General features: G+C 35.6%; 2 protein-coding genes across 2 annotated transcripts; both read right to left on the reverse strand.

The window, feature by feature from the left end:
* Window positions 1-208: 208 nt before the first annotated feature.
* LOC105036657 (aspartic proteinase CDR1-like) lies at window positions 209-1,489 on the reverse strand. The gene has a single exon (XM_010912408.2). The coding sequence runs from the start codon at window positions 1,487-1,489 to the stop codon at window positions 209-211; it is 1,281 nt and encodes a 426-aa protein (XP_010910710.2).
* A 4,012-nt stretch (window positions 1,490-5,501) lies between these two features.
* On the reverse strand, window positions 5,502-6,788 carry LOC105037848 (aspartic proteinase CDR1-like). The gene has a single exon (XM_010913464.2). It carries the CDS (start codon window positions 6,786-6,788, stop codon window positions 5,502-5,504), a length of 1,287 nt encoding a protein of 428 aa, XP_010911766.2.
* Between the last annotated feature and the right edge of the window lie 6,966 nt (window positions 6,789-13,754).

Below are 13,754 nucleotides of genomic sequence, written 5' to 3' on the forward strand. Positions count from 1 at the left end.
TATGATAATATCTCATTAGAATTAGAAGAGAAATTCGATCCAAGTTACGTAGGAACGAATTTCTTTATTATAAATAAAGAATATGTATCTTATTTTTAATCAATAAAAAAGGATTTAAATTTTTTTTAATTTTTTTTTAATATCTTATTCAAATTAATTATGAGTAAACGAAAAGTTTCCTTTTCCTCGATCAGATCACTGGAACCCTTCAAAAGTTGGCGCAATTAACGCCAGCAATGGAGATCTTCCGGTTGTCAAGATCATAGCCGATGTGAAAGTTGACCTGAGCACGGTTGCCAATGACCCCAGGTTGGTCGGCACCGCCGCTTGAGATGATAGCCAGGCACGCAGTATTCGCGTCCAAAAACATGAACACGTGGCCGACGTCCAACGTCAGAGATACCCCATCGAATTCGAATGTGATAATCGGGTAACGTACATTGCGATTGCTTCTGATATCGAAGCATAGACTTAACCCGGGACGTTGCACCGTCGGGAGCTTCATGATATTCTTCACCCCAGCCTCCAATGATTGCACCAGGTCCGAATCGAGCATCGTGAGTGCCGCGCCCGTGTCGAGCATAACATGCCTGCTATTCACGGGGATGCTCTGGCCATTAAGGGTAAGGCTTCTGAGAGGAACATAGTAGAAGCTGGGTATTGGACCGTTGATAAGAGGCATGGACACGGCATTCGGGGCGGAGACTACCGCATTGGCACCGAAGCTTATGTGGCTCGAGCCTGCATCTCTGAAGGGAGGAACCAAGCAATAGGAGAATTTCTTACCCACGATGGTGCCCAGCTGGGATGCTAATGAGACATCTCCGCGGCCGAGGCCGACAAGCGCGACGGTGTCCGTGGCGACGGTCATTTGGGTAAAGTGCGAGCATCCGAATACCACGTTGAGGATGGGGACTTCATAGCCAGGGGTGGTGTCGAAGGTGAAGGTTTCGGTTGCAAGAAAGCCAGAAGTGTACGATCCATCCGCATACGGAAGCGTGTAGTCGCACGTGGTGTGGCCTTTCCCGCAGCTGTGAATGGGGAAATCGGCGCAGGCGTTGTCCCCGCATGAGAAGCGGTGGTACGTGGAAGAGCTTTTAGGCTCGAAGGTTGGGTGGCAGCCTATGCAGGGGTTGCAGTTGACCCAGGTTAGGTCGCTGCCGGTGTCAATCACGGCGAAGATCTTATGGGCCGGCGTGCCGACGTTGACTTCTATCAGGTAGTCCCCGATGGGGTTGGGGAAGAGCCGGGAGTGGTAAGTGTCATCGGAGAAGACACGGCGAAGGTGGTCGGCGCGGGCGATAGAGCGGCGGGCGGCCTCGCGGAGCTGCTCAGGGAGAGTTTTCGAAGGGTCGTAGAGTGGGGACTTTGGAGAGTCACGGTGGATGAGCTCCACGCTAAAGCCTTGCTTGGCCGAGGCAAGGAGAGGGAGGAGAAGGAGGAGGATGAGAGAGAGGAGGAAGGAGAGAGTGAAAGAAGAGGATGCCATTGTCTGATTTCTAGATGTGTTAATTGGTAGAGTGGTTGGTGCGCTGGTGCTGTATTTAACGGGTGTGAAGGGATATCGGAAGGCGAAATAGTTCGCCAAAGATGCGCTAAGGATGCGGTGGCTGCATGCAGTGAAACTGTACGTTATAATTTCAGATTTACTCTAATGTGTTATCGGGAATATCGGAGACGGTATAGGAGGAAGGTTGAAGGCCTAGTGAGGGAAAGATGTTATTGGGGTAATCAAATTTGGTATTTTCACTTTACAAAAATAAAATGAAAACATAAGTATTGGCTATTATGCAAAGACCGAAAGATAAGAACACATTTGAGAGTAGCAACGGGAGATAGATTGATATATCTATATGCCATAATAGAATATTTCAAAGTAGCCACCTCATATCTCATTTCATAATAGAATATTCATAAATTTCATAACGAGGGTTAGCATTTCATAATAGCAGAAATGTCCCAGAACTAATTTTCAAAATTAACTTGAATTCAAATGGAAGCAAACTTTCAATCCTAATTGGATTTGGATGTGGATCTAGCATAGTTATATCCAACCCATTAATCTTTTACAAAATCATAATCTAACTAGAAATTAAAATGCTATAAATTAGAGCTAGAAATAAAATAATGACATACATCATGCATTATATAGAGGATAAAAGAGTATCATGAAACTTGAATACAAGTTTTTGTTAGATTCATGAAATAAATCTTAGGGTTTTTAGGTCATCCACTATCCTAATGCATCATATATAGGAAAACTCGTATACAGCGGATCCAAGTGGCCAACAGTGAGTCCATCATCAAGCTTCAACCCCTTTAATATCCCTAATCCCATGGCCAAAAAAACAAAAAAAAAAATCACTTACAAATAATAATGGAAATCAAAAGAATTCGAGTAAATATTAAAGAATCCAAGTGTAAAGCTATCATTTTGCCAAATACATGAAGACTCCAAGTACCAATAAGATGTGCTCTATATGTTAAATTCAACAAAATGGCATGTTCAGTGCCATCTTTTATTGAATAAAGAAAAAGAAAAAAAAAGAAGGAAAGTGAATTGGATTTGCAGGAATTAGCGTCCAACCAATTTTTTTGTCAATTTATTAGAGGAAACAAAGCAAATAACCTAAGTTAATCTTGCTTTAAATGATACAATGCTCTAACCAATTTGCATCCTTTCTAATTTTGAGAAACAATAATATCTAGTTGTTCCATATAGATCTCCTCATCAAGATGGCTATTTGAAAATTCTAGACAAATTACAGAAATACCTCTTAAATTTACACTAATCTCAAAGACATTCTCTTAACTTTAAAAGTGTCAAACAAGTCTCTTAAGTTCCCAAACTATTCCAAACTAATCTTTGGACCCCCCCCCCCCCCCAATCAACAGATGACATTAGTCTGCCATTTCCATTGATAAAAATGCTCTCTTTTTTAGCCTATTCCAACTTTAAGATCTGTGTAGAGGATAAATAAACCAGATCATCCATATGGCCACTTTGAGATCAATCTAGTGAATGAATATTCAGATGATCATATGGTTGCTTTGAGATCCATGCAAGTGGATAAATATTTAGATCATCCATCACATAGATCTCAAAGTCCTCCAAACTTGTTTATTCATCAATCTATGCAGATCTTAAAGAGATCAATGAATGATCAGGATCATCCATCCACCTGCATAGATCTTTAAGCAATAATGAAAGATCTAGATTATTAATCTTCTTGCACAAATCTCAAAGCAATCGCATTGATGATCAGGATTTTTTATTGTTTGACATAGATCTCAAAGCAATTAATGGTTGATTAGGATGATTCATCCACTTGTACATATCTCAAAGAAACTATGTATGATGCAGATATTTATCCAGTTGCATATATCTCAAAACAACCATGAATGATCTAGATATTTATTTTTATGCACCAATATTAAAGCAACCATAAATGATCCAAATATTCTTCTATCTATATAGATCTCAAAGCAACTATAGATAATTCAAATGTTCATCTATCTGTACATATCTCAAAGTAGTCATGGATGATCTAATTATTCATCAATCTGTATGGATCTTAAAACACCTGCTGATGATCTAGATGTCCATCCTCCTACATAGATATTCAATTCGTTTGTGTGATCACCGTGAAAAGGCAACCATGGCTGATTCAAATATTCATCTATATGCACAGATCTCAAAATAGTCATAAATGATCTCAATATTCATCCATCTATATAGATCTCAAAGCACTTTCTAATGATTCAGATATTCATCCACATACATAAATATTCAATTCATCTGTGTGATCACAATGAAAAGGCTCAAATGTTGGGGCTAGAATAATGTATCATTTTTGTATGAAGATCATTAACTCCAAGTCAAATTTGAGAGGAGCTGATCAACTAATTTTAAATGAACTTGGGAGTAGAAGGATATTAGTGAGGTAGAGAGAGAGAGAGAGAGGAAATAGAATGGATCCTATAGGAGGGGTGGGGTATAAGGATGGCAATAAGTCAGGTGTGCATCGAGTAGGCCATTAACCATAGCTTCTCCATACTTGCCTCATGACAGGGTGGGACGAGTAGAGTCTGAGGGAGGGTAAGGCTGGTAGAGTTAGATAGATTTGGTCTAGTGAAGCTAAACAAGTTAAAGTTATATATATCAAAGTTGAGTTCAAAATAGGTTTACAATCACCCATACCTACCCAGGATTCACTACAAGTCAGGTAAAACTTGCATCATTAGGCTCTGGTAAGGTTGGGTCAGGTACCTAATAGGCCAAAGTAATTAGATTGCCACCTCTAGTAGGGGATCGAATATATTCTTTGGGGCATTGGCCAATGTGTGATGTTTGCATAGGCTGCACAAAGAAAGTGGTGGGAGAATTAATCCTTGTCTTTTACATGGGATCTAGATGGTTCAAATGGTTGATCAAGATTTTGGCACTCGCTATAGCTCTACCTGATAGAAAATTTTCACATAAATCTGATCCTGCCACTGACTAAACTACCCGACTTTCTTGTATCCATTAGGTTGACCTTTACAGCCAAACATTGCTATATTCTTAAGCTAAAAGAAGAAATGAGGATGTTTGATTAAAAACATATTTAGTTCTTAGTTTTCTAGAAAAAAGTTTAATTTCTTTCTTAGAAAATGATAGATTTTTAAGAGTTCGACAACTCTATCGTTGGATGTAAGTATAAAATATATACATTTAATTATTAAATTTCCAAAACATATTTATTTAAAATATCACATCACGTGCTTGACTTAGAAATAGAACTATCCTTGAAAAGAGCTATTTTCCTGCATAGACAAATTAATCTGATTTATTTTTTGCAAAATTGATAAGTGAGTGATTTTTTTATGCAAAATCTACAAGGAAAAATTATTTATATATTTTAGACAAAAAAAAATTTATGTGTTTTATGCATGCAGATATGAATCTTTGTTTGTATATATAAGGATTCTTCTATTGAGAAGAGATGGTGTCTATTCTTTTTATCTTTAAAATTAATAATTGAGCATTCAGGAAGTCGAATATTCATATAGTTGACTATGATGTATAGCACTAAAATGTCTAGAAATCAAAATCGAAATCAAAATCATATACCTAACTAGTCTCTAATCTATGGATCAAATGGACATGCACTAAAAATCTTTTTTGATGCTTGATAGAGCTCATGCCTAGATCATAGCAAAATATATTATCATGTTACTTTAATCATATATTTCTTTCGATCTAGCTAGGTAATGGATGGGCTAGAGATTACCAAAATACCTGATCTTTCTCTAGACTTTTTTAGCGGTATAAATCGTGAACGGCATGGTCCCTCTTCATCATAGAAAGAACTAGATTGAATGAAATCTCCATTTGTTTAACGTAGAAGTTTATTATGAAATATTCCACTGCAGATTAATAGATTGAATGGAAACAACAAAGTCCACAGCCTAGCAAACGCACACACCGAACCAAACTATCGATGGCTAGTCAGAATCCTTTAGATCTTGGTGCAATCAGCGGGAGCAAAGGAGATCTTCTGGTTCTCGAGATCATAGCCAATGTGGAAGTTCTGCTGAGCAATGTTGCCAATGATCCCAAACTGCTTGCTCGGCACGATAGCAAGGCACACGGTATTCTCGTCATACAGAACGAAGGTGTTGAGCGAGCCCAGTGTCAAAGCCGCCCCATCGAACTCGAACGTGATATCCGGGAATTGTGCTTTCCGAGTTCCGCTCACATCGAAGCACAGGCTGAACAGCCCTTCGGGATCTTGCACCGTCGGGAGATCGATGATCTTCGTCAATTTATCCACCAAGGATTGCACCAGGGTTGGATCGAGAAGCGTCAAGGTCGTGCCTGAGTCGACTATAACCTCCCCACTATTCATCGGGATACTATCGTTGTCCACGACGAGGCTTTGGAGAGAAACGGTGTAGAAGGTGTCTTGCAGACCAGGGATAAGAGGAATGGATACCGCATTCCGACCCGAAACTACCGCCTCGGCACCAAAGCTAATCGTGCTGGAGACGGAATTTTTGGTATAAGGAACCAAGCAGTAGGAGAATTTCTTTTCAATGACGGAGCCCAGCTGGGATACGAGAGACAGAGGACCGCCGCCGAGGCCGACAAGGCCCGCGGTTTTGTCGTTGAAGGTACCCTGGCTAACATGCGAGCAACCGAACAACACCTTGGGGACTTTGACCGAGCGGCTGCGGGCGACGTCGAAGGTGAAGGTCTCGGATGCAAGATTGCCAGAGGTGTGCGATCCATCTCCATAGCTGTAGGTGTACTGGCACGTGGAGCCGTCGGTCGAGCAGCTCTGCTCGGGGAGATTGGAGCAGGCGCTGGTCTGGCAGGAGATGTCGCGGTAGGTTGTAGAACTTTCGGGATCGAAGAGGGGATCTTCCTGCGGGTAGCAGTCTGTGCAGGGCTTGCAGTTGGTCCAGGCAAGGTCGCTGCCGGTGTCGGCGATGGCGAAGATCTTGTTGGCCGGCGTGCCGACGTTGACCTCCATGAGATAGGACCCGGTGTTAGGGACGACAGGGGATAGGTAAGTGCCACCGGAGGCAGCCACGGACAAGGCACGGTGGAGGTGTTCGGCCCGGGCGATGGAGCGGCGGGCATCCTCGCGGACCCGGTCGGAGAGAGTTCTCGAAGGGTCGTGGAGAGGGGATTTTGGAGAGTCACGGTGGATGAGCTCGACGCTGAAGCCTCCCTTGGCCGAGACAAGGAGAGGTAGGAGAAGGAGGAGGAAGGAGGAGAGAGCAAAAGAAGTGGAAGCCATCGTCTGGTTTCTGGATCTGTTGGTTGGGTTGGTGCAGTGGTGGAGTATATTTATAGTTGGGGAAAATGAAAGGGTGTGGAGGGATATCAGAAGGTGAAAGGATTCGTCGGAGATTCAGGGGCTGCATGCCATCAAAATGGACGTTCTTCGATCATCCTGGATATGGTCAGGACCTTATGTATTCGGCAACGTTTCATTTTTCGCCCTGACATGGTATTATAATCGGATTGTTACTAATATGACGATATGAAATTATTTTATTTCTTTCGGTGCATGTATGAATTAATATTTGATGTCACGCGCGTACAATGTAGTAGGCAATTTATCTGCAGATTACTTGCCGCATGTTGAGAGTGGAGAAAGGGGAAAGTTGATGGAGCGAAGGACACCTGAAACAGCGCGTAATCAATACTTGCTAATTTTGTTTTTTCGGTAATTTCATGTTTGTTTCATCCGTGTTGCAGAGGAAAGACTGTTGATTTTTTTTTTTACATAAATGATCTTTGATTATTTGCTTCATTTGACGGTGGAGAAAGAGGAAGATTAAACGAGTGAACGAAAGCTGTTGCAAAAATAAAATGAAAACATTAATATATATGATTGCTGTGCAATGATAGAAAGATATCCAGAGCATTTCATAGTTGCCTTAAACGCCATGTTGGTATATCTGCATGGCGATGTAGTCTATCTTATATTACCGTAGCAAGTGATAGCATTTTTAGGAAAGTTCCCATAACCTAACTTTTCAAAATTTAAATTAAAATGAAGCTTCAGCCATCAACCAAACTTTCAATTTTAATTGGCTTGGATGTGGATCTAGCAGCATAATTATATCCAGCCCATTAATTTTATATACAATTACGATCCAATCTGAAATTAAAATTCAATAAATCAGGGCTAGAGAAAAAACAATGATATATGTATGCATTAAATAAAGAATACCAATGTCACGCTCCTGACCTGAAATTACGAGCCGAAGGTCATGGCAACCGCTGCATACTCATAAGAAACTCTTCTTATAAGCATGCAAGGCATCTTATCATGCTATTATAAAACAACAGCGGAATAATTAGTCAATAATTTAAATCCAAAATATAACAATCCAAATTTTAACTTTAATATCTCAATAAATACAATAATGTTCAATAGGCCTTCTATCAAATTTAATAAGATTTTCAATCTAAAATAAAAGTATGGAGGTTCTACTTCTAATTACTCTTCCATTTATATCTTGTATCATTTTAATTCTTCAACATCTGTAAAAACAGTAAAATAAAAGGTAATGAACTAGACAGCCCAGTAAGCAATGATCACTTTCAATAGATTTCATCAGGTATTAAAGTAAATAATTATTTATAAAAAATAAGCATATAGAGTTCATCAATTTGAAATCAATTTCGATTATGCAATATAGTTCATACTAAATTCACTTCTTTTTCAAAAATTCGAGTTTCTTTTAAGATTTCAATTTCTTTCATTCTTAAATTTTTTTATCAACCATGAGTTATGACCATATTTTTCTATGGCAGGATCATAATACCATGTATCATCTTGCAGTGAGCTACGTATCATTTGGCAGCAAAGTCCTTCAGAACTGCTGGTCTTGCTGACGGTTTGTCACTGATCTCGCTGGTGACATATCTCTGATCTCGCTGGTAATATAAATCTTCAGGATAAATCAATTGCCAACGTATTTAGCCCCATTGGCGGGGTTCTTTACATAGTCAAGTTGTCAATTAATATTATTCTTATATCAAAATTCTTCACAAATCATGTTTCTTATTCTAATTCGATAAGAAAACATATAATCATGTGGTATCAAAATCAATCAATATAATGCATAACAAAATCAATATGTTCCATCATGCTTCATCATAATATTTTAAAATAAGATATTTTCATAACAAAATATCATTCATCTAATTCATATATCGTTTCATAAATCATATCAGAAAAATATATTATACATTATCGATAAATCTAGAAAAAATAAAGTATTACTTACCTTATAAGCATTCCAATAAATCTATATAATTCTGTAAATATCTTTTTAAAATCTTCAATTCATAGATCATATCACAATATTCGATTATTAGGTGTCAACGATCCCTATATAAGATCAAGTCCAATAATTAGAAAAATACGAATATGATATTCAGCGGTTTAGATTGGTTCGATCATCTGATTTCATGTGATCAAAATTCAATTAGGACATAGATGATCCAAAGTTTGACTACCAGATCAAATCAGATTTTAAAGTGATAAGGTCGAGATTCTTTCATTAAATTCATAAATCAAGTAGAGAAAAAAATTCAAAGGAGAGAGAAACTATGAAGATAAGTCTGGACTAATCAGGGGATATGGTTCGATAAATCAAATCGATCATATCAAGATAATTTAATTAAATCATACTAAAATTACTATATGGATAATTTAATCGAATCATAGGTGATAAAATCTAATGGTATCTGGTCTGACCAAGGTGGATGCTAGTACACCATCCGAATATCACAGATCAAAATCCTTTAGTAGAATCATTTAAATTCATCATCAATCTTTTCAAAGATGTAGAAAATCTTAGGAGAAAAATAATGTAGAGAGATAATTTCTAGAGAGAGACAAATAATCTAGAGAGGAACAATTTTAGAGAGAGAAAGTGGAGAGAGAAACTAGAGAGAGAAAGAGAGGAAAGAGAGAGGACAGGAGAGAGAGTTTTTTTATATTTTTTTTCTCCTTTTTCTTTCTTTTCCTTTTTCTCTTTCTTCTTTTTTTTTTCTCTTGTTATTTTTTCTCACGGGAAAGCAGAGGACCGTGCATCCTCTTCCTTCTTTTTCTCGCTTCGCAGAACAGGAGAGCTCTTGCTCCCCTTGTTTCTGATAAGAAGAACCCCCCTCCCGACCTACAACCATCGTGGTCGAAGGGGCAACTCCCGATGACCCTCGATTGGCCAAGTCCGATGACTGGCAGTGGCCAAATGGCACTGAAAAATCAAGAATAGCCATGGAAGAAATAGGGGAAACCAAAAATCAGACTTTTCTAGGAATTTTCAATAATTGTTCATCCTGAATTCATGATTTCAGGACTCAAAAGGATGTGGCAGAAGATCAGATCACAAGCTAAGGGATTTTTACGTGATTCTCAGTGATGCTCAGCCCATGATTCATCGAACACAGTGATGACAATCCGAAACAAAAGAGATGAATAGAGAGAGGAAGATGGCAAGAGAGAAAAGGAGCTCGGCTATGGGTGGTTGTTGGAGCTAGAGGGGTTCAAAAGGGAGATTTGGCTCCTATTTAAAGAGTTCCGGGGGAGTTTGAGTCCTCCCCAAAATCCTTTTCTATGGGCGATCAAGACTTCACGGAAGAGGACTTCCCAGTGGAAGACCAATATTAGTGCAGGTGTTGGTCCAAATTTCTTCTTTTTTTTTGCTTTGATATCAGTGCTGGATATTACATTCTTCTCTCCTAAAAAAAAATTTCGTTCTTGAAATTTTTCTTGTTTAAGTCTTCAAAAATTCTTACTTGAGATTTATGATTAAAATCTCACCCACAAATATTTCAATATTCTAATTCTTGATGCAAATTCATTCTTAAATCATTTCATAAGGAAAAGATCAATATGTCAAGTATTGATCTGAAACAGAACCATTCATTTTCTTATGATCAAAATCAACATCTCAATTCTAAATAAGAATATCAAAAGTCTCACCAAAAATACTTAACTGTTCATGATTTGATCAATTTATCATAAGATCATAAACAATTTTTACCATATCCTCCATCGATAAACATTTGAGTTTAAAAATCTAAGATCAAAATCAATGTTTGATAATCAATCTCAATTTTTTTTAATAAATAGAGAATTATAAAATTCAATTCTAGGATAAAAAAATTTATCTCTAAATATTCTAAATCTAAAATAAAAAATTAAGGGTCCACTTATTTTAGAATTAGGATGCTAAATATTTTCTTAGCATAGTAGATGAAAGCACTACTTTTAAAAATTACATTAACGATATCTAAAATAATTTAAAATTTTAAAATATTATTTTTTCTAATATCAGTAATTTTTTTGTATCAAATCATATCATTTATCAAAATTTTTTAACTCAAAGAATTAATATTTCTGACTTATTCAAAATAATCCAGATCACCATGCTTCCACTGCACACTCTGTTCTAACAATCAAAATTTCTTAGGTTCACAAAAAAAATTTTGATCAGATTATTTCTTTATTTTATCAATAAAAAAGATCTAAAATCTTAAATTTTAATTGAAGCCAAAGATTAACTTCTGATTCTCATTCCTACTTTTGCTGGTGTACAATAATCTTGATTAATCCTTGAGTCCTATATCATATTCAAAACCATTGTATAGGTCTACTATAATCCAATATGAACCAAATCTTAATTCTCATATTAATTCAATTAGATAATTTCAAATCAAAATCTTATAAGTCAAATCAATAAGAAAATTCTTCGATGCTCCACCAAGTTAGGACATAATCATAATATATAAAAATTTCAAATCATTATCTTTTTTAAAATTTCTATCATCAAAATCCTTAATATCTATCAAGTATCCTTTCATAACAATCAAATAAATCTCAGAAAAATTAAATCTCCACTTAATAATAGATTCAATCAGGGACCTCATTAACAAAAGTAAAGGAACTCCATATCAATTTCTAAATCTAAAATTTTAAATTATAAATTCACATGGATCCCATAATCTCGAATAAATATAAATTGGATCTTTTATCTTAATCCAAAGGTAGTAGTTTTTCATTAACAACCTCAACAATAAAAAATAGACTTCTTTGCAATATCTCCAAATATGCATTCATCCTAATATACTACTTTATACATGATCCACATATCAAGTTCAATTTTGATAAATATTCTAATCAAGTATCATAAAAGGCTTTCTTAGTCCATCCTAGAACAATATTTTTTTCATCAAATTATTATCTTGCCAATAATAGTCAACTTCTCAACTAGGAGTAATATCATAATATTATTTTCACATTGAATTTGAGCTTATGGTTCACTTGAACAATTAATGATCAAATTAATAACCACGATGCACAATAAAATTTCATATCAATCCTTTTGAAATTACTTTCGATCAAATCTAATTAATCAGATCATGATCTATAGATCATCTATCATATTTCAAACTCCATGTGTCATAATCTCTTGTGGTCCTTTCATAGATAATCTCAATATTTCATCAAAAATCATAAAGATTTCTGACACTATATCATCATAGATCTACATCAGAATGATCTTAGTGTCTATCCACTTACACTCATCCTATTTTTGATTCTATATATCATAGTTCATCCACTAATGCTCTGATATCACTTTAATTATCATGCTCCTGACCCAAGATCATGAGCTGAAGGTCATGGCAATCGCCGCATACTCATAAAAAACTCTTCCTATAAGCATGCAAGGTACCTTATCATGCTATCATAAAATAACAACGAAATAATTAGTCAATAATTTAAATCAAAACATAACAATCTAAATTCTAACTTTAAAATCTCAATAAATACAATAATGTTCAATAGGCCTTACATTAAATTCAATAAGACTTTCAATCTAAAATAAAAGTATGGAGGTTCTCTTCTAATCACTCTTCCATTCATATCTTGTATTATCTTAATTCCTCAACAGCTGTAAAAACAGTAAAATATGAGGTAATGAGCTAGACACCCAGCAAACAATGATCACTTTCAATAGATTTTATCAGACATTAAAGTAAATAATCATTTATAGAAGATAAGTATATAAAATTCATCAATTTGAAATCAATTTTGATTATACAATATAGTTCATGTTAAATTTATTTTTTTTTAAAAAATTTGAGTTTCTTTCGAGATTTTAATTTCTTTCATTCTTAAGTTCTTTTCATCAACCATGAGCTATGGTCACATTTTCTTTGTAGTAGGGTCATAACACCGCGTATCATTTTATGATGAGCTGTGAATCATCTGATAGCAAAGTCCTTCAGAATCGCTGATCTCGCTGGCGACATAAACCTTTAGGATAAATCAATTACCAACATATTTATCCCCATTGGTGGGGTCCTTTATATAATCAGATTGTCAATTCATATTATTCTTATATCAAAATTTTTATAAATCATGTTTCTTATTCTAATTCATTAAGAAAATATATAATTATGTGGTATCAAAATCAATCAATATAATGCATAACAAAATCAATATGTTCAATCATACTTCATCATAATATTTTAAAATAAGATATTTTTAAACAAAATATCATTCATCCAATTCATGCATCATTTCATAAATCATATCAAAAAAATATATTATAAATTATCAATAAATATAGAAAAAATGATGCACTTACCTCATATGCATTCCAATAAATCCACATAATTCTGTAAATATCTTTTCAAATCTTTGATTCATAAATCATGTCACAATATTCGATTATCAGATGTCAACAATCTCTATACAAGATTAAGTCCAATAATTAAAAGAAATATGAATACGATATTCAGCGGTTTAGATTGGTCCGATCATTTAATTTCATCTGATCAAAATTTAATTAGGACATAGATGATCCAGAGTTTGATTACTAGATCAAATCAGATTTTAAAGTGATAGGATCGAGATTCTTTCATTGAGTTCATAAATCAAATAGAGAGAAAAATTCAGAGGAGAGAGAAACTATGAGATAAGTCTGGACTAATCAGGCGATATGGTTCGATAAATCAAATCGATCAGATCAAGATAATTTAATTAAATCATACTAAAATTACTTTATGGATAATTTAATCGAATCATGGATGATAAAATCTAACGATATCTGGTCTGACCAAGGTGGGTGCTAGTACACTATCCGATTATTATAAATCAAAATCCTTCAGTAGGATCATTTAAATTCATCATCAATCTTTGCAAAGATATAGAAAATTCTAGGAGAAAAATAAT

Source organism: Elaeis guineensis, chromosome 4 (genome assembly GCF_000442705.2).
Source record: "Elaeis guineensis isolate ETL-2024a chromosome 4, EG11, whole genome shotgun sequence".
Taxonomy (NCBI): domain Eukaryota; kingdom Viridiplantae; phylum Streptophyta; class Magnoliopsida; order Arecales; family Arecaceae; genus Elaeis; species Elaeis guineensis.

What these genes read in the sequence shown, in the direction of transcription:
- LOC105036657 (XM_010912408.2), bottom strand. Translation starts at nt 1,489, where the DNA reads ATGGCATCCTCTTCTTTCACTCTCTCCTTCCTCCTCTCTCTCATCCTC.
- LOC105037848 (XM_010913464.2), bottom strand. Translation starts at nt 6,788, where the DNA reads ATGGCTTCCACTTCTTTTGCTCTCTCCTCCTTCCTCCTCCTTCTCCTA.